Raw genomic sequence first — 22803 nt, forward strand, 5'->3', positions numbered from 1 at the left:
CTGTTAAACCTAAAGACAAAGTGAACAAGGGCATCCGATGCTATGAATGGGAAGGATTTGGACATGTTCAGGCCGAGTATGCAACATACTTACGAAGAAAGAAGTCCATGAAGACCCTAACCTGGAGCGATGATGAACTTGAATCAGAAGCTGTTGGGTCAAACTCTGACGAAATTTCTGGAAATTTTGTAGCCTTCACCACAATAGCTGATGCTGATCTTGACGCAGAAGAGCTTGCTGGTTCAAATAGTGGAGAATATATTTTAGCTGAAGATCACGAGTTACCTCCTATGTCTTATGAATTAGAATACAAAAAATTGTACTCCAGATGGGAGGTTTTACTTAAAGTTCATCGTTCTTTGTCTAGTCAAATTGGTGTATTAGAAAATGCAAGAAAAGTGTACAAAAATCAAGCTGCTGAAAAAGAAGCCCTTCTGAAGGCTAGTCTTGAACGTGAGGAAAAGCTACAACAGGAGCTGGACACTCTCAAACGGCGAATCAAGATGATGGACACCACATCTACACTTGATTTAGGAAGACAAACTTCTACCAATGCTACTATTTCTACAAGGATCAAAGGGCTACAAAATACTACAACAAATTTATTACTCCCTTCACCAAACAAATCTGGGTCAAGAAAACTGACTTTGTTTGTCATGTTTCGTTTCATATTAAAAGTACAGGATGAGAAGGAAAGTGGTACTCTGACAGCGGCTGTTCGCGCCATATGACGGGAAATTCAAATTCCTCAACAACATCAAAAATAGGGAAGGCGAAGTCACTTTCGGTGATGGTGTCAAAGGCAAAGTAATGGGTGTTGGAACGCTGAATGTAGCTGGCTTGCCCAGATTGGAAAAAGTACTTCTTGTCAAGGGTTTACATGCAAACCTCATCAGTATCAGTCAACTGTGCGATCAAAATTTGGATGTATCCTTCACAAAAGCAAGATGCTGTGTCATGGATGATCAAAAACAGCTTATCATGGAAGGTAAAAGGTCTACTGATAATTGTTATATACTAACGAATGATATTTCCTGTTGTAGGTCGACATTGGATGAATCAGAATTGTGACATCAAAAACTCGGCCATATAAATTACCGGGCTATGAGAAAACTCGCTAAGATTGAAGGTGTTATGGGACTACCGAAACTAAACACTGAAATAGCTGGAGTTTATGGAGCATGTTAGTCTGGAAAACAAACGAGATCATCACACAAAGCACATGACAACATCAACACGAAACACTGCTTGGAGTTAATTCATATAGACTTGATTGGACCGACTCAAACTGAGAGTATTGGAGGTAAGCGATATATATTCGTATGTGTCGATGATTACTCACGTTTTTTGTTGGGTTTCTTTTCTCAGGGAAAAATCTGAAGCAACTAGTGCCGTTAAAGCACTATGTCGAAGATTAAAAACGGAGAAAAATGAACTGATTGTCAGGATACGAAGTGATCATGGACGAGAGTTCGAAAATACTGTCTTTGACGATTTTTGCAACAGCCTAGGAATCACGCATGAATACTCTACACCAAAAACTCCTCAACAGAATGGAGTTGTAGAAATAAAGAATCGCAATATTCAAGAAATGGGCAGGGTTTTGTTAAATGCTAAACGCCTACCTCAGAAGTTTTGGGCAGAAGCAGTTCACACGGCCTGTCACATCATCAACAGAGTGTACCTACGGCCAGGAACAAATCAAACTCTATATGAAATCTGGAAAGGTAAGAAACCGAACTTAAAATATTTCCATATTTTTGGCTCACGGTGTTTCATCTTGAAGGATAGGCATCCCACAGCGAAATTTGAAACTAAAAGCGACGAAGGGATCTTTCTTGGTTACTCATCGAACAGTCGAGCTTACAGAGTTTACAATAAGGTTACAAAATCTGTAATGGAGTCCACAAATGTTGTGGTAGATGATCAACCCTGTGAGATAGTGGATTACACACCCACTGAAACTTATACAGGTGAACCCGAAGATAACACAGAACAACCTGACACAAGCACAAGGTCACGTGAAACTATCACAAATCCACAACCTACCACTGAGGAGAAATCTGAATCTGATAATGATCAAGATCAAGTAGAGGCATCCACCCGAACTCAGAAGAATCATCCAATCGAGAATATAATTGGAGATCCAAGTACAAGTGTAAGAACTAGAGGAGGCTCAAGACCTGATTATCGTCAATTAGCTAGTTACTCATGCTACACATCTAAACTCGAGCCCAAAACCGTCAAAGATGCTTTAACCGATGAACATTGGATTAAAGCCATGCAAGAAGAGCTCGGTCAGTTTGAAAGTAACAAGGTATGGATTCTTGTACCCAAACCTAATGGTGTCAATGTTGTAGGTACCAAATGGATTTTTCGGAACAAAACCGATTCAGCTGGTAACATTGCTCGGAACAAAGCACGCCTAGTAGTTCAAGGCTACTCACAGGTTGAAGGAATCGATTATGAAGAAACGTTTGACCCTGTAGCTCGTCTAGAGTCAATAAGGCTACTGTAATCCATTGCTTGTGTCTTAAACGTCAAGTTATATCAAATGGATGTAAAAACAGCCTTTCTAAATGGATATCTGTCTGAGGATATCTATGTAACACAACCAAAGGGTTTTGAAGATCCTACACATCCTGACTATGTGTATAAACTAGAAAAAGCGCTATACGGTTTAAAACAAGCCCCAAGGGCCTGGTACGAAAGGCTAACACAGTACCTTCTTCAAAATGGCTACACCCGAGGGGGAGTTGATAAAACTCTTTTCATAAAACGATCTGGTAAGCATATAACTGTAGCTCAAGTTTACGTTGATGACATTGTCTTTGGTTCTACACAGAAAAATGCTACAGATGAACTAGTGCAAGTCATGCAACAAGTGTTCGAAATGAGCATGATTGGCGAACTTACCTACTTCCTCGGGCTTCAGGTAACACAAACAGGTGAAGGAATTTTCGTTTCACAAGAAAAATATGCAAAAAATATTCTGCAACAGTTTGGGCTTGAGACAGCTAAAGTTGCCCGTACTCCCATTTCTACTTCCACTAAACTGCCAAAAGATGAAAGGCTATTTCAGTAGACCCTACTCTATATCGGAGTATGATTGGCAGTCTTCTATATTTAACTGCGAGTCGGCCTGACATTATGTTAAGTGTTGGAATGTGTGCTAGGTACCAAGCAAATCCAAAAGAATCGCACTTAACAGCTGTAAAACGTATTATCAAATACGTTAAAGGTACGTATGATTATGGTATTTGGATTTCAAAAGATACTACTTTCAATCTTATGGGTTTTTGTGATGTTGACTGGGCTGGCTGCACTGATGATCGTAAAAGCACATCTGGTGGTTGTTTTTTTATTGGAAAAAATCTGGTTTCCTGGCTAAGTAAAAAACAGAACTCAATTTCTCTTAGCACCGCTGAGGCAGAATACATTGCCGCTGGTAGCAGCTGTACTCAACTTCTGTGGATGAGACAGATGCTAGCTGACTATGGAATTAAACAAGACATAATGACTCTCTACTGTGACAACACCAGCGCGATAAACATCTCAAAGAACCCGGTTCAACATTCGCGAACAAAACACATTGATATTAGACACCACTTCATCAGGGAATTAGTGGACGAGAAAGAAATTGCCCTAGAACATGTGCCTACGGAGAAAAATTTAGCAGATCTGTTTACTAAACCTTTAGACAATGCTCGGTTTGAAACTCTTCGGGCTGCCCTCGGGATCTGCAAATTTTAATTAATTATTCTAGTGCATTTGGGTCTTACAGGTAATTTTTTTTAATTTCATATGAATTAATTTTTTTATATTTTTTTTTGTTTTAATGTGTCTGATATTTTATTAATTGTGATACACTAATTAATTTTTCTCAGTGTTTCAGTGTCTCAGACATCTTATCAAATTAGTTTTATTCTTCCTAAATCTCTTATTTTCTGGTATTTTCAAAATTCTACTCAAACTGAGATTTCTAGTTTATCTGAGATTTCTCTCTCCCTCTTATATTCAAAATACTATTCTGTTTCAAACTATTTCATCTCAAAAATTCTACCTACGTTTTTCTTCTTAGAATTGCTTAGCCGATTGTTTTCTCAGTTCCTCATGGCTACACAAAATCCTTTCACAACTTTTTCCATTTCTGAGGATTGATTGATCTTAGCCTGAAAAATCGTTCAAGGAATCTCTGATTTTAATCCATCCGATTGTGCTAAAATTGGTCTCACCTTTGCTCTCAATCCCTCTTTGATAGATGATTTAACAGTGAAAGAATCAAGATTGCTCTTAGTCTTGGCAAAAAATTGCTCCGAAGTTCCTTGGAAACTACCTGAAGATGACGTGCTCTCCGCTGCTGAAACTGAGAACCCCGTTCTCGTCATTGCTGCCCAGACTGTCGCAACCGCGCCTCCGACCTGCCTCACTGCATCGACCTCCATTGCCATGCCATCGCTGCCGCATGCCGCAACAGGTGCTCCGCCGCTGAAAGCTTCCGCCTCACAGACGCATAGTGCGAAGCAGCTGTGCAAACTGCCGTGTCCAATGCGCCGCAACCTACTGTCCAGGATGTGAACTCCACCGCCGCACCGTCTGATCTCATGCAAATTGCACCATCTGGAAGTTCTAATTTATCGAAACATGAGATTACAAATTGTGCTATTTCAATTGACAATCCAGTGGTTCCAATTCCAAAGGCTGCTACCTCTAATTCCCAAGCTGCTACGCTTAGTGCTGCTGTGTCAAAAATTCCTCCTACAAATCTTGCGGTCTATTCAGGCCCATCATCTGATACATAGGATTGTAAGTCTACTGTTGCACAAATGGAGAAGATGCTGTTGGAAGATAAGAAGCTATTACAGTCCTTTGAAGCTGATGCTGTGGACTCGGATTCTGCTCCTACTAGATGATCTGTTACAAGGATTCTGCTCCTACTAGATGATCAGTTACAACCTTTTGTCAATTATGGCAAAAAGGGGGAGAAGTTGTTGAGGGGGAGCATGCAAAGCTCGGTAATGTGGTGATGTTTTACAATTGCAATATTTCTCTTCATTTTTTGGTTGATTGGCTCTTAATTGGTGTCTTCATTTTTTGGTTGATTGGCTCTTAATTGGTGTCTCATGCAAATATCTTAGTTTTGACATAATTAATTTCTTGCTTGTAATTGCTTTGCATGTTAACACAACATATCTTAGGGCATATCTTAATGAAATTATTATTTTTGATTATTCGTTATTTTTTTTTCGTGCCTTAAGAATGTATGTGTTTAGTTTTGACAAATAATTGCCAAAGGGGGACATTGTTAGGGAAATTAATGTATAGTTTTTAATTGGCAATTTATTTGTTAATTAAGTGGTCTAATAAATTATGCCTAAGGTATAGTTTTTAGAGCTGTTGGTTTGCATGGGATGAGTGGTTTATATTTATTTAAACAAAATATGTCAGAGATGAGAAAAATCAAGGCAAGATATAATTGGGTGAATTACCTTGAATTGAGGAGATCAAATAGAGGGAAGGAGCTCAGGAATTCAAGTATAAATAGAGCTGAGGCTTCAGAGTTTCATAGGATCCCCAAGTTCCCTGCTGTTTTAACATTAAGCTCTACTGTTATAGCCTTAGCCTACTGTTTTACTATGTATAGTCTGTTACACTAATACAGACTCAATATCATTGTAATATGGCTTCTTAGACTAGTATTGTGCTATTGTCCTGATTACTTCATCAAGTGGAAGACTTGTTGATTGGCCCGGGAAAGCTGAAGAAATTGACACACTACCACCTCAGGAGATGGTGATGTTTGAATGGTTTGAATGTGTAATAGATTAGACCATCATGGAGGATGGATATCTGGTGAACCCTGTAACATCTTTGATCATCTAGTGGAGTTGGGTTTCACACGTTGGGATGGGGGAGGAGTCACGATCGCTCGAAGCAATTCAGAGTGATAATCGACCACCGCCGATTTTTGCGGAGGGTAGTGCGTTGCCCGAGGTTGTTGACGATGATCTCGCCAAGGTTTCGACTACCGTTTCCACTATCCCAAACCAATTTCAATCACCCCCTTAAGAAACCTTAGTCAAGGTCGCCAGTGGTTCATCATCGTTCGTGGCTGGCGTAGGGGATTTGGGGGTAGAATCGCGGGTGGCTAGCCTCCCTCCACCGTCACTGGATTCTAGAACTGCTACGGGAAAGGTGGTGGATGGTTTGAATGGTGGTCGCGACTGGACTAGTGCCGGCCTTGCCATGGACGCTACGAGAACGATGATGGGTGATTGTTGTTTGTTTAGTGGTGAGGGTGAAGGTGAAGTGATAAAACGAAGAGTCAAGACTCTCCGAGTGTCGTGTCTCTCAAGGATGGCGAATGGGAATCGAATTAATGTGTTGGCATCTAGGAAGTTGAAGGAAAAGAGTTATGAGATTTGCTAATGTTGGATGTCATTGGTAGGAAAGGTTGAAAGGTTGTGGGGGTGTGTAAAATAAATGTAAAAACGGAAATCAGGGCTTTAGGCTTCTCTATGTGGTCTATCTTTTGATGGAATTGCGAGTGCGAGGTGTGGAATAGACTAGGGAGTTCGTGGCACATCACCAAGTGGCGTCACACTTTGGACTCCCACATCCTCATTCGGTTGGGGCATTTCATCGAACACTTTGTCTACCACTCATCTCGGATCTTGTCCTTTCGGACTAAGAGCGGAGATGTGGGTGAGTTAGACTCGTGGGTGGCCGCTATCGCGCACACACTCACTTCCTTTGGGTTTGATACCTAATGTGGCCAGAAAAGGCACAAAGCTTGAGGAACATCATCCACACAAGTTCATCATCCAACAACCAAGCAACTCACAATTTAAAAAGCAATAATATTAAACATCCACATAGATCTACCTTGGGGCCACCAATCCCCTATCTAATCTACTCTATCATACTAAAGAAACAAGAAAAAGAAGGGAAATCTTAAAGAAACAAGTATTAAATTAGGAAATGGAGAGAATAGTTACCACCCTTAGAAAGGGGATCTTTACAACCTTGTTCTTGAAATCCCAATCTCCATTCTTGCCCTTGGGTCTAATCTAAACTAGAAGAAAAGGAATTTTCCCCCAAGAGGGGAGAAAACCCTCTACAATTTTCAGATCTATTCTATCCTAATTATCCTTCAAGGTTTAGGGCAAAGGGGATTTATATGGGTGACAAAAGGGAACAAATTTCCCAAAATGGCGCTTGGCCCGACCACGCACGCTTCCACGCGTGGTAGTGGGCGTGGATGGTCTCTGGAAAGTTTCTACGCCCAGCCACACGCGTGTGAGGCTGCGTGAGACGATACTGCATTGCGATTTGTTTGTCTTTTGCTCCATTTTAGCCTCAAATCTCTCTCCAACCTGTAAAATACCTAAAAACTCTTCCTAGGAATGATGTTAGAAGATTTTGATCACATCTGATCTAAAATGCATGCAATTGTTATAATCAGATGTCAAAATGTTGCACTTTTAATCCAATTAAGACCCTTTTTAAGTGGTATTCTTGGTGCTTATCAAAGTTTCCACACTTAAACCTTGCTTGTCCTCAAGCAAGCATACTTTTCTAAACCCTAATCATGTAAGCACCAAGAATAGTTTTTTCTTTCATGGTTAATCGATCAAGTGATGTGTAGGCGTTTGGAGTTGAGCGGGTGAAATCCCCTACACTATCTACCAGGACCGCTAAACTCATGCCAACCGAATGTAAGAAATATGCTAAGGAAGTGAGGTCTCAAGAGATGGATATGACATAAAAGAGTTTTGTTCACACCTTCAAGCATGCAAGTTACCAAAGAATTTCACCTTGTATTTTCTAGGGGCCTCCAGCCGATCCGACTAGTGGGAACGATGTTCATCCCTCGGCCAATTTCCAACCTAAACGCCAAAGCCCCTTTGTGTTATGTAAGTGAGGGCAGGGACATGGACCGCTCATCGCCATGGCTTGGGCAATCACTCTATTTTCTCACTTCCTAGGATAACGTCATCAGGCTACCCAACTTCACATGGAGCCCCATGCTTTTTCGAAGACAGTGCAATGGGTGCCTGAATCCTAGCGAAGTGGCTCACCTCTTCTCTACTTTCTCATCTATCAGGATCTCTTCGGGGTAACCGACTTCACATGGATCTCCATGCTTTTTCGAAGACGGTGCAATGGTTACCCCGTATCCAGACTAGATGGCTCACCTCCGCTTTTATCTCTAGGAGTGGCCTTTGCCTTTTTCTTTTCATCATATCAACCCCTCATGCCTTTTTCTTGGGATTAGGGATTGTTTCACTCTAAGCTCACTTAGGCTCACCTTTTTGCCCCATGTCCTGCTAAGATTAGTTCAATTTCCGGGCTTCGCAAATCTTATCTTTCTAAAACTCAAAGGATTCACACTCCCACTTCGAGAGATCCTTGACTGAGGTCCAAACAAAATACAAGGTGAAGGCATGTAAGCACACATAAAAATTTTCAATTTTTGGGTCAATTGTGCACATTGGTGCAAGGTGATACTTCCAAAGCATATTTAGAACATTCAAATCTTTGGCACAAGGTTAGGAGCCCTCCTAGATAGTATTGGCAATGACACGCCCTCTAGGTCCTATACCTTATCACTCAGTCAATCAACTATTTCTAGAAACATACACCCTTTCCACACTTAGAAGTAAACATCGTCCTCGATGTTTCCATGAGGAACGGAGGAAAAAGGATATATGAACAAGGGTTCCACTCACGCCCCTTTTCCACACTTAAAAGTGTGAACTGGGCTAAAACAATTCTAATAAACAGGTTACATCCGACACAACAATATTATGTAACTCTTCATTTGTGATTAAAGAAAATAAAGCAATTAAATCAAACAGGGCATCAAATTAGGGATAAAAGAAATACTTACAATGTGCATCCCTATCAAAAAATTTGTGCAATTCTATGCGTGCCCTTCAAAATACGGTCAGAGTAAAGGTAAAGAGATAAATGAAGAATTGAAATTATACCTTTCAAGATTGGTTTTTTTCATTGGTGGTGGTGGAGTTGTCTCTTCTACTCCTTGTTTGTGGGTTGCCTCCCATAAGCGTCACGTTTAACGTCTTTGGCTAGACGAAACGTGCAAGATAAAACATAAACAGAAATATAGCTAGAAATATAAACAGAAATGAAAGTAAAAAGATTGTCCACAATCATAGTTTTGAGTTATCAAGTCACAAATCATCATCATCAATTTTTCTTTTCTTTTCTTCAATGCTTTCCTTTCTTCAAGCTCTCTTGATCTCCTTAATCTCCCTTGCAATTTCGTCCAGTTTCTGCATCTGCTTCAGGTGCAATTGATATTGAAAGTTCTGGAGGGATCTCCAATCAGTGACTAGGGTAAACCAAGTAGGGATGTTGTAGCTTGCAGAGTTGGGAGTTTGCTCCTCGGCTTGTGGTGGAGGTACGGATGGTCCAAGCTCTCGTGGTGGTGGAGAATACATCGAAGAATCCACAGGAGAGTACAACTCATTTGAGGACGGGGTAAGGAATGACATCGGTGAGGGTGTGAATCCTGGGGATGTCATTGGCGTGTCAGCATGGTCTTCTGCCATCTCATCATTTTCCCTTGTTCGCGCCAAATGTCTTAGGTTAAGCTTTGCGACATCTTCAGGAGCTAAAGGAACAATTTGTGCTCCTTGAAGCCTGTGTTCAAACCAGTGAATCTTCATTTGATGTCCTAAAGAGACACACAATCTTGTCACTAACGGGCATACAAAGATTGCCCTGGCCGACTCTTGCTGTTGTGCAACAAGCAAGTTCTTGCAAATTAAACTCATATTCACCGAGTGCCCTGTGTCCATACTCCATAGCATGAACAGTTCCGCCTTTGAGACTCGATCATAGGTCTCTGGCCTGCCTTCCCATGAGTGAGCGATCACCTTCCATAAGACCTTTAAATCCTCCCTTACGATTTGAGAAACTCTTACCCTTGACCCAACCCATTCGACTCCCTGCCTTGCAATTATTGACCAATACTTTCTTGGGGTGTCCCTATCTCCAAAATCATGCCTTAATCTTCTATACCAGTGCTTTGACTGGTTATCCTCCTCGTAGAATCCTAGGAGAGCACCCAAGCGGTTGGCCGATATGTGATAATCTTGGTTGAATAGTCGAAATTTAATGGTCGGGCTGTAGAGATCTCCAGCCACTCCTTCAACGTTTAAGCTTGCAATAAATTCGTGGACTAGAGGAATGAAAGTGTCCTGCCTCCAGCTCAACAAATTGTTCCAATAAGGCTCGGCGATTAACCTCTCTAGTCCGTACTTACATTCGAAATCCTCCAGCATTGTCAAGTCGACATATTTCCATTGCACAATCGGGAAATTCAATAGTTGCCTGTACCGACCTAGCATGGTTGGTGTCATCAGTAAGATTTGATTTCCAGTGGGTACCTCAATATAGGTAGTTTGTGTGTTCCTAGCACTGCTCTCTTCCGCTGGAGCCTTTCCTCTTTGGAGCCTTTGAAAGATTTGTTGTGCAAGGTCATGTGGAGAAGACATTTTTCCTAAAACATTGACAAGCAAAGCACAATACAAGGAAAAACATTCTCCTCTTTAAACATTGAATATGAACAACATTGCACATTTTAGAGAAAAGAACATAAGAACTCATTGCATGCAATCATCATTTTGATATTTATCAACAATTCTATCATATACACGCAAGAATTAGCTCATTCTATTCCATACTCATTTCATAGTCAAAAGGTCAACATATGGTCAACTTCATCTTCTTCCTCAAGACTAGCTTAAGGTTGAAAAATGGAAGAAACACGAAAGTTAAAATCGAACCCAATAACTAGTGGAATATAGCAATGTAGTGCCTATAGAGTAGGAAAGTTGCAAACTTTGCACACCATGCTCACTATAACAACAAGGATCTCATCATGACAATAGAATATCCAAATCAAGCAATTTCAAGATCTAGTCACAAAGAGATAGTAAAACATGAAATTTCTAGTGTATAGAAGCAATGTAGGCCTAATACAAGTCTACTAAGTCATCCCATAACAATATATCTCAAGAAAAATCTCAAACAAGAAAAACCCATGGAGATATGTTTCAAGGAAAGTAAGCTCTTCATCCAAGCAAACAATAGTAAAAGAGAGTATGTTCTTACCTTGGAAATGACTTAGGAACTTCAAGAAAAGTTGAGAAACTTGGGAGGAAATGCCTTAGAGTTGTGTATTTTCAACTTGAGGGAGTTTTTGCTCGTGGTGGTGAAGAAATGAAGCAAGGAAAGGGTTTTAAACCACTTCGCGCGAAAAGTCCGCGAAAAGTCTGGTGCCCGTCCACGCACGTCACCACGCGTGGTGGTGGGCGTGGGAGCTTACTGGTTTCTTCCCACGCCTGCTCACACGCGTGTGAGTGGCGTGGCAGCCTACTGGAATTTTTCCACGCCTGCCTACACGCGTGGTGGTAGGCGTGGAAGGCGTGCTGTGCAAATTTTTTTTATTTTTTTTTACCTTGGTTTCCCTTTCTTCCTTTGTTAACGATGATGATTGTCGATCGATTGCGGCAATTTGTAACTCTCGGGTTTATGATCTGTACTTGTTAGCTTCACCGAGGTTATAAAAAAAAAACTATTGAAATAACAATAAAGAAAAGTATACAATGGATAATAATAAAAACTTAAAGAAATGTAAGATAATTGATAAGAACCAAGAATAGCTTATTTTAGGGGTCATTTAAGGGCTAGAATTGTATAGTTTATTACCCATTTCATAAGAATTTCATGCATTTAGACTCATATGTGACCAAAACTTCTAACGAGAGTATGGAAGATGTTTTTAAGGTATTCTACAGCCAAAAGGAGGACTTAAGGCCAAAACTGAGCAGAAAATGAAGAAACCGTGAAGCAGGAGCCTCCCATGCAGCCTCACACGCGTGTGGAGGGGCGTGGAAACATTCCAGTAGCTCCCCACGACCTCCACCACGCGTGGCGATAATCGTCGAAGCCTCAAGGCTCGACGCGTCGAGCCCCTGGCTCGACGCGTCGAGAACCCTGTGATGCCCTAAAATTCTGCTGCGCGGAAATTGTCTATCTTGCCCCTATTTTGTTCCCCCTATATAAAGATCATTATCCCAAGCCCTAGGCAGCACATATTATCATAGAATAGCTTTAGATTAGGTTTTCTTAGGGATTTTCTCCCCTCTTGGGGGAACTTCCTCTTCTCCTAGAGTAGATTAGCTTCAAGAGCAAGGAGGAAGATTGGAACTTCAAAGACAATTTGTAAAAGGCTCCCCTCTTGAGGGTGGTAACTAATCTATCCATTTCTTTATCTAATATTTGCTTCTTTGAGGTTTCATATCTTTTCCTTGTTTCTTTAGTATGTTAGAGTAGAGTAGAAAGGGGATTGGTGGCCCCAAGGTTAATCTATGTGGATGTTTGATATAAATTGCTAGATTAAATGTGAGCTTTTTGATTGTTGGATGATGAACTTGTGTGGATGATGTTCATACTGCTTTGTGCCTAAGTGTGCACCTTAGGTAGCAAACTCAAAGGAAGTGAGTGTGTGCGCAATAGCGGCCACTCACGAGTCTCACTCACCCACATCTCCGCTCTTAGTTCGAAAGGACAAGATCCGAGAGGAGTGGTAGACAAAGTGTTCGATGAAATGCCCCAACCGAATGAGGATGTGGGAGTCCAAAGTGTGACGCCACTTGGTGATGTGCCATGAACTCCCTAGTCTATTCCACATCTCTAGCTCACGAAATCATACAAAGATAGACCACATAGAGAAGCCCAAGGCCCCGATCTCCATCTTTACATTTCTTTTATAACAACCACTATCAACCTTCCCTCTCTTACAAATGAATCCAACCCTTCGCAAATCTTGTAACTTTTGTCTTCCAACCTCTTAAATGCCAACACACTAATTCGGTTCCTATTCGCCATCCTTGAGAGACACGACACTCGGGGAGTCTTGACTCTTCGTTTTACCACCTTCACATACACCTCACCCTAAATTACACACATCAAAATGACGTCGTTGCCGGGGATGGCAAACGGTTTCGAATTGTGTTGACATCTTTGAAGTAGGATTTTAAGAGTTCTTGAATTGCTTTCTTTTTGTTTGTTTTATTTTCTTATTTTTCTTATTTGCTTGAAGAAGTGAGCTTACAATGTCTTGAATATCTTGTGCTCACTTGCAACTACTTCTAGTTGCAAAATATTTGTTGTTGGTTAAGCTTTGTGCAGGAAATTTTCATTATCAAATCAATTGAAGCTTACCAATGAGTGCTTATCCGTATTCCCGTGGTTATCCATACCATGGAAGACCATATACAACAAATATTCCACCCCAAACTTATAAACCTTACCCACATTATTATCCAAACCCTTATGAATACCCACCACCACAATACACATACCCACCCTACCTAAACACTTTCCCTTATTCCAATTATGCACCGTATCCATATGTTACCTCCTCTATGCTTAATCATGAAAGAATTGAGATACCCACATTTCGAGATGGAGAGGAATCAGTGAGTTCCATTGCTGAGAGGACTAGGGAGTTCGTGACACATCACCAAGTGGCGTCACACTTTGGACTCCCACATCCTCATTCGGTTGGGGCATTTCATCGAACACTTTGTCTTCCACTCCACTCGGATCTTGTCCTTTCGGACTAAGAGCGGAGATGTGGGTGAGTTAGACTCATGGGTGGCCGCTATTGCGCACACACTCACTTCCTTTGGGTTTGATACCTAATGTGGCCACAAAAGGCACAAAGCTTGAGGAACATCATCCACACAAGTTCATCATCCAACAACCAAGCAATTCACAATTTAAAAAGCAATAATATTAAACATCCACATAGATCTACCTTGGGGCCACCAATCCCCAATCTAATCTACTCTATCATACTAAAGAAACAAGAAAAAGAAGGGAAATCTTAAAGAAACAAGTATTAAATTAGGAAATGGAGAGAATAGTTACCACCCTTAGAAAGGGGATCTTTACAACCTTGTTCTTGAAATCCCAATCTCCATTCTTGCCCTTGGATCTAATCTAAACTAGAAGAAAAGGAATTTTCCCCCAAGAGGGGAGAAAACCCTCTACAATTTTCAGATCTATTCTATCCTAATTATCCTTTAAGGTTTAGGGCAAAGGGGATTTATATGGGTGACAAAAGGGAACAAATTTCCCAAAATGGCCCTTGGCCCGACCACGCATGCTTCCACGCGTGGTAGTGGGCGTGGATGGTCTCTGGAAAGTTTCCACGCCCAGCCACACGCGTGTGAGGCTGCGTGGGACGATACTGCATTGCGATTTGTTTGTCTTTTGCTCCATTTTAGCCTCAAATCTCTCTCCAACCTGTAAAATACCTAAAAACTCTTCCTAGGAATGATGTTAGAAGATTTTGATCACATATGAGCTAAAATGCATGCAATTGTTATAATCGGATGTCAAAACATTGCACTTTTAATCCAATTAAGACCCTTTTAAAGTGGTATTCTTGGTGCTTATCAATGGGTGTCTCCCAAATGGTGACCAATCCCTAGTGATGGGTAGTGATGAGGCTTTGGCGTTTGGAAAGATTGGAGATCGGTCGAGAACAGTTAGGGCGGAGTAGGTGGTCGCTTGAGAAAGGGTAAAGGCGAAGAGACAACCGTAGAAAGACCAAAAATTCCCTAAAGTACATGGCCACTTGATGGAAAATTTAACAGTGGACTGAAAGTGGAACACTTTAAATAATAGTGGTCGCAATGTGGCAAAAATAAGTAAGGTGGACTAAAATTGGAAACACCCCTATAAGAGTAGGACAAAAAATAGATTTCACTCTATAATAAATTTGTAAATCTCTAAATCAGTAAATTGCTAAAGCCTCAATCTCTCTGTCGAACCCGCCGACTACTTCCCCTGCGCTTGATCTCCGTCTCCCTTGTCGATGAAGGTATGCTAGGGCTTCCTAGCTTCCCACTCTATTGCCACTACACTCGTAAGCTTCTGCTAAAAAGCGACCATTATTGCACCTTCAGTGGTACTTCTATTTCGCTGCATATATGTACACACTACCTTACACATATACGCATGCATATGCTTCTCGATCTTTCTTAGTTGTTTTAGACTGGTATATGTTATTGAACACGAAATTGTCGACTTCTCGAGGCTTAAAGGAAAATTTGTTAATTGTTATGCGTTAGCATTTCTGATTATAAGGGGCAGGTTTAGTTTGAATAAAGTTGCATTCTTGGAGCTTATTTGCCTATTTTTTGAACAGATACTACAGATGGGTAGCTTTTCTAGGGGGAAACTAGATACAACTGGTGAACTCCTAAAGTTCAAGATTGAAATTGCAGTAGTTTAGTATTCTCTTAGAAAAGAGTGGAATTGATGCTTTTAGGGGAAATGAAAATCACCAGCATATAACAAATTAGACCCTGGTACATGGTATAATTTGTCTCTTTTATAATATAGTAATTTTCTCTTTATTTGACAATTTGTACGTGTTAAGTGTTGCTGCTAGCCTACTAGTCTGCCAATAGCCATAACAATACGGAGTAATATTCAGCCCAATCTAAATATCCAATATCCCAACAAAACTCAATAGACAATAACCCAACCCTTCTTCTCCACTCTCTCCGTTTATCGTCTCTCTGTCTCCGACTTTGGGCTTCTCCATTCTTCCCTCGTCTCTCATTTCTCACAATCTCACTGCTTTCTACCTCGTCTCTCACCGCTTCATGCCCTCCGCCCTTGGCGGCACTCCGGTCACTCCCTCACGCCCCTCTGCCCTCGCTCCTTCACATCCTCAGACGCCAAACGGTCAAAACCTCACTACGGCATTAGTGCAGCGACTCAGCGCCTACCGTAATTTTTACATATTTGGTTAGTTTAATTATTTTTCTTTAACACTCAAGTCTTTGACATTCTAGATTAATTAGTTTAATTATTTGTCTTTAGTTATTATTATTATTTTTTGACTTTACTACTATTTTGCTTGCTTCTGTTAACTGCTGCTAGCTTGCCACTACTAATTTTGCTCCATGTTCTTTATTTTAGCATTGTTAAAACATAATTGATCTTAAAACTATAATTATTGTAAATTTAAATTCACAAAAACTCTGGGATAAGCTGGGTTTTCTTGAGTTCCCAGAACTCCCTAGCCCTTTGATTTGGGATTAAAACTTTGCTTACTAATATTGAAATTGATACTACTTATATAGGGCAGTACAAGGAATCCAAAACTGATCTAATTACTAAAACTAAGTTAGGAAGCTTTCTAATAATATAACTTTCTAAACTATGATATAGTAACAAACTAACAATTTCCTAAACTATGATATAGTAATAAACTAACAACTTTCTAAACTATAATATGGTAATGAAATAGAACTCCTTCATTACTGCAATTTCCCAGATTACATCTTCTATGCTAATCTGTTTCTACGAACATAACCATGCCCCCAGAATGCATCATTACTTGCCTCCGGGACAACAAGCTTGTCCTCAAGCTTGAAGTTTGGGTATCAGCCATGAAAATCTGGTAACTGCTCCCATGTTGCATCTTCTTCCAACATCCCTTGCCATTATATGAGAACCTCACGGGGACCCCTATTGACTCGACTTCGGAGGATGGCTGCGGGCTGAAGTATCAGACGCCCTTCATCAGATGGGGGTAGATGAGAAACTACTGTTGGCAGTGCACCTTTGAACTCTTTTAGGACAGACACGTGGAAAACATCATGAATACGTGAATCTAGTGGGAGGTCCAGTTGATATGCTACTTGCCCTATTCGGCGTACCACCTGAAAGGGGCCATAAAAGCGAGGTGAAAGCTTAGTCATTTTCTTCTTGGCAATGGAGCGTTGGCGATATGGTTGCAGCTTCACCCAAACCCACTGTCCTGGCTCAAAGGTTACTTCCCGGTGCAGTCTGTTATATGTTTATTCCATTCTAGACTGTGCAAGTTGGAGATGATGTCTTGCATCCTTGAGGATCTCATATCTGCTTTGCAAAACATCATCCACTGCATCTATTTTAGAAACTCCTGATTCATATGATAACAAATGAGGAGGTGGTCTGCCATACACCACTTGGAACGGGGTTGTACGAAGAGTAGAGTGGAAGGATGTATTGTAACAATACTCCACCTACGGAAGCAATTGAACACATTGCCAAGGGTGCTCTCCCACCAAACATCGTAGGTACATTTCGATAGTTCTATTAACTACTTCCGTTTCACCATCCGATTGTGGGTGGTATGCTGAAGAGAAGTTAAGCTTCGTTCCGCTGAGTGTGAACAATTCCTTCCAAAAATTTCCTGTAAAGGTTATGTCCCTGTCACTCACAATTGACTCTGGTAAGCCGTGTAATTTGAAGACATTGGCATAGAATGCTTGTGCCACAGTAAGAGCTGAATATGGATGTTGTAAAGCCAAGAAGTGGGCATATTTAGAGAAGCGATCTACGACCACAAAGAGCACTGATTTTCCCCCAGCCTTTGGCAGCCCCTCCACAAAATCAAGTGAGATATCAGCCCATATTTGGTGAGGGATTGGGAGTGGCTGGAGCAGCCCCGCGGGGCGGAGATTTTCCCATTTTTTTTGCTGGCAGGTGGTGTAACACCCCGGACCTACCTTCCCGTACATCCGAGGCATTACTGCCACACCTAGAGAGAGAGTTCTATCATTCCGCGATAAACCTCATTCTAGGTGCACAGGCTAAAGGAACTATTCTCATCACAATAATCACTCAACAGGTACTTAACACTTTCATACATAGCAACTGGTGAAGCTTCATTAAGCAAAGTATATAATGTTGCAAAAATACATACATAAGATTGACCCACGGGCCAAAATACCAACAAGGTTCCACCTAGACGCAACTGGTCATACCTAGCCATCACCGAGGCTACAAAAAAATATATGTAAACCAAAAATTTCCCAAAGACTCCCAAAGATCCAACGTCTAGTCAAGCCTGCGGTACACGGGGCCAGTGAACTCTCCCCAGACCAGGTGCCACTCCCCCTCATACCAGGTAATATGGTCCAAAAACCGAGAAGTGGTTATGACCATCGACCACTCCTCCCAAACATCCCGAGGGCTAGGGTCCCAAGGGTAGGGGTAGTGCACAATGAACTCCAGGGGATCGCTACCATCTAACGGCTCTATGGGGTAAAAGCCGTAAGCAGCCTAGACCTCGTCCATAACCGGGCAAGAGACAAAAGGAGCCGACGGAGCCATAGGAGTATCTGGGTTGGTGGGAGCCTCGGGAGCATAACCAGGTGCGTATGGGTCTTCTCCCTCCATCATCTGTATGTAATCGTCATAATCCATGCCCTGACACACATACTCCGGTGAACTTTCGGAGTTCACCGGGCTGCAAGAACTGACACTAGACGGCATCTGATAAGAACACAGTGAAGTGTAGTTAGCACAACGGCTAAGTAAGTATATCCATGGGTTATTCAAACTAAATAAAGGTTTTGTAAAAATTGTTACATAGAAACCCTATACCTTACTCATCTGCAAGATTCTACCTGCAACAGTCATAAATAGCAACTTGCATAGATTATGAGCACAATTCCATAACGTCTCATAACATTTTCCCTCTTAACAGGGTCATTTGATATTCATTTACATACTCAACAATATATTGCTAAACACTTAAACATACTAGTAAGTAGTATAAAACATAAGTCACATATCTTGCTTGTGATCACTTTAGTAGAAACCTTTCCCTCATAATGAGATGCTCATCACTTTTCACCTCTCAAAGAGAGAGATCACCCACAACCTTTGGGTACTTAAAAATTGTTACATCTCTCTTTCCCGTAGCTACGGAGTAACTACATTCGTATTTCGAAATTTCACTTAGTCCTAGATAGAAAGTGTGAGGCCTTTGGAGTTCTTTCTCCACTTTTGACCACTTGGATCGTTGAACTCGGGTTCAGTGGTCATCGCCCGGTCTAATACTGATCCCCTGGACTTATAGGAGCGTTGGAATGATTCCTAGCTAGCCTCACTAGGTTCATAAGAACGACACCTACCCGAACATAGAGTGACTATACTTAAGTGTGCACACCCCCGTAGGAGTACCTTTTCCTTCCGGGTGATATAGTACTCGGCGAATAGACTTCGCCCACAGTATGATTGATCATACACATAATTACCATGCGGAATAGGCACTTTAAGCTCATATTTATTCCGTGGTTAACAAGATCCTTCACCACTTTTACTAGAACTAAGGTTTGAAAACATTTTTCTACTCTTTCTCTTTTCTTGCATTGAAAATATTTTGGACATAATTGGGTCAATCCCAATACTCGGAAATTAATTCTCCTTTTAACCCAATTCAAAAATTATCCTTTTCTTTCTCAAGACATTTGGATGATCCACTAACATCCTTTCACAAAGTAATTCAAGTGTAACTACTCTACACTTTCAACTCCACATTTATCACATAAGTCTCAATGCATATAACATATACATTTCCCAATTTCAACATATGCATAACACATAACATATATTTATTCTTTACAAACACATACTACCACTTCCTCATACTATTTATAAGTTCACCCATGTGTAACACAATCTTCATAGCACATATACCTAACTACATAGTATTACTCTTCTTACTAACAACATATATAATTATGGTTTATACATACCATATACTATACCCAAAAGGTGACATTTTATTAATACATACATACCCATATAGGTACATATATATTCGATTTTCATGTACATATACATAATACACCTATATAAATTATACATATATATATACTATACTACACGTATATAATATATATATATATATGCCTAATTCAAGTACATGCCTAATTCACATATAATATCTATATATTTATATATACTATACCACACGTACATACACATAATAGGTACATACTACATAATAGTATCTATATATATACTATACTACATTTACCCATAAATGTGTACATAATATTTATAATTATATATATACTTTGCACTACACGTACTTACATACTACATGTATTTACATAATACTTATAATTATATATATATATACTACACGTATGTACATATTATATAAATCTAGGTACATAATAGTTATAATATATATATATATACATCACACGTACATGCATTCTATATATATATATATGAACACAATGCATATTAATATGTATATATATCTTGTACCATACGTACATATACTCAAATGTGTACACAATTTATATATATATACATTCATCATGTACCCAAAAATTCCACCTAGAGCCCATTATATTTCAACCAACTATCAATTATCTAGTTTCAAACAACCTCAACCAATTAAAGGGATTCCTTACCTCAACCGGGTTTCAAATTTTGTAGGAGATCTTTGTGGATGATTTTCCCCCAATTCACCTTAAAACCCTAGAATTCCATCAACCACATAACACATGATTTTAAGAAATCTTAACTTAGATTCATGTTCTAGGATGAAAAATAAAGTTATCTACCGAATAAAATTGGAGTTTTACCGAATAACTTGAGAGTTGTGAAGTTGCTAGCTATGAAGTCTTGAAGCTTGATGAAGATGATGAAGATCCCACTCTCTCTCCCTCTCTCTTTTTTTTCGGCCAACACAAGCAAAATGGGAAAAAAATTGGCTTAAATATCTACCCACTTGGTTGACTAGTCCACTCTTGGGGATAAGATCCAAAATAAAATGGAATAAAATAATCTAAAATATCTTAGCTTAGACTGATTGGGATTAAATCAGATAAATTCTTGGTAGAAACTAATTCAATTCAAATAATTCTCGAACCCAAAAATTTATTCCAGTCTAGAACTCAAAATTGGGCTAGGTTCGGTACACCGCGAAATTTCACGATGTACGATCACAAATAAATTTTGGCTGCTATGGGCTAATCTAATTAAATAGGAAATTCAAGAATAATAGTATGATACCTAAAAATCCATTTCCTAGGACAAACGGGTTCGAATACTAGTTCCTAAAATTTTTACAGTTCGTGACCGGGACGTACGATCGCAGCTTATTACTAACTGTCCTTACTTATAATAATTCTTTTGAGGCATCGGGAGATCATCTCATGAATGTTATAGCCTAAAGAAATGTTTTTCAAACCTTAATTTTACTCGAATAGGTGAGGGGTTACAGGTGGAGCAATTAGAAACAAATTCGTGGACCATTTTATTCAACCCCGGCCAGTAAAAGTCTCTGCGGACACGGTGGATCGTTTTCTGTACCCCCTCATGGTTGGAGCTGTGGATTTCCTGCAAAATTCGCAGAGTGAGGTCTGAGTGTGGGGGAATAAAATTTTTCCCTCTATAAAAAACCATTCCTTCTTTCAAGAACCACATTTCCTCCTTCTAACTGTCACAATTTTGGACGAATGGCTTGTACTCCTCTGAGTCACGTACAACAATTTTAATGTCGTCTAATAACTTTGAACGCAACAAGGAGATTGTGAAATACTCTGATGTATCCTGGTTCCTCCGTGATAAGGCATCTGCTACTACATTCAACTTCCCGGGTTTATATTCTACAGTAAAGTCATAGCCCAATAATTTGCTTATCTAGTGCTGTTGTGGGGAAGTTGTAAGTCGTTGTTGCGGAAGGAAACTCAAGCTGTATAGATATGTTCTAATCACAAAATTCTGCCCCCAGAGATAATGCCTCCAATTCCGGACTGCCTACGATAAGCCGATCAGTTCTCTTTCATAAGCTGGGAGCTTCAAGTGACGATCTGCCAACTTCTTACTGAAAAATGCTATTGGGTGCAGCCCTTGTTGTAACACAGCCCCAATGCCACTGCATGAAGCATCACACTCAACAACAAATGGGAGTGAGACATCTAGTAAGCTTAATAATGGTGTTGTTGTCAATGCACGTTTTAACTCCTCAAAAGCCTGTGCAGCTTCTTGGGACCAATCAAATGCGTTCTTGCATAGCAGATTCGTTAAAGGTGCTGCCAGAACTCCATAACCTTTAATGAATCGGCGGTAGAATCCTGCTAACCCGAGGAAACCTCGAAGGCTTGTTGGCGAAGTTGGAGTTGGCCAATCTGCCACTACTTGCACTTTGTCAGCATCAATAGATACACCATGGTCATGGACAATATGCCCTAGATAACGAACATGGTCCTCCTCGAAGACACACTTCGACCTTTTGAGAAATAAGTTGTGCTGCTGCAAACATTAGAGAACCATTCAAATATGTTTCAAGTGCTCAACCCATGTAGCACTACATATGAGAATATCATAAAAAAAATATAACTAATACAAACTTTCGTAAGAAGGGACCGAAGACCTCATTCATTAAGGACTGGAAGGTCGAAGGGGCATTGGTAAGCCCAAAAGGCATTACCAGAAACTCAAAGTGGCCATGATGGGTTCAGAGTGCTGTCTTTTCCAAACCATCTGGATGTATTCGAATCTGGTGGTACCCTGATCGAAGATCAAGTTTGGTGAATAATTTTGACCCATGCAGTTCATCCAATAACTCATCTATCACTGGAATAGGAAACTTGTCGTTGAGGGTGCAGCTATTCAATTCTCGGTAATCGACGCAAAATCTCCAAGAGCCATCTTGTTTGGTCACCAAGAGCATAGGGGATGAAAAAGGAGACCTGCTTGCCCAAATTATTCCATTTTTCAACATGTCCATGCATTGCTTCTCAATTTCATCCTTTAGAATTTGTGGATAGCGATAAAGGCGCACCACTACAGGATCTGTCCCCAAAACTAGAACAATTATGTGGTCACACTCACGGGCTGGAGGTAGAGTAGTAATCCCTCCAAAGAGTGAATCAAATGTGGACA

At 40.4% G+C, this 22803-nt stretch overlaps 1 protein-coding gene across 1 annotated transcript; it reads right to left on the reverse strand.

The window, feature by feature from the left end:
- Positions 1–21107: 21107 nt before the first annotated feature.
- LOC116030899 (uncharacterized mitochondrial protein AtMg00860-like) lies at positions 21108–22631 on the reverse strand. Its single transcript, XM_031273264.1, has 2 exons — positions 22292–22631; positions 21108–22170 (listed from the first exon to the last, which is right to left on the reverse strand). The coding sequence occupies exons 1-2, from the start codon at positions 22343–22345 to the stop codon at positions 21676–21678; spliced, it is 549 nt and encodes a 182-aa protein (XP_031129124.1). The 5' UTR covers positions 22346–22631; the 3' UTR covers positions 21108–21675.
- Between the last annotated feature and the right edge of the window lie 172 nt (positions 22632–22803).

The sequence above is a fragment of the Ipomoea triloba genome, chromosome 9, assembly GCF_003576645.1.
Source record: "Ipomoea triloba cultivar NCNSP0323 chromosome 9, ASM357664v1".
NCBI classification, from domain to species: Eukaryota; Viridiplantae; Streptophyta; class Magnoliopsida; order Solanales; family Convolvulaceae; genus Ipomoea; species Ipomoea triloba.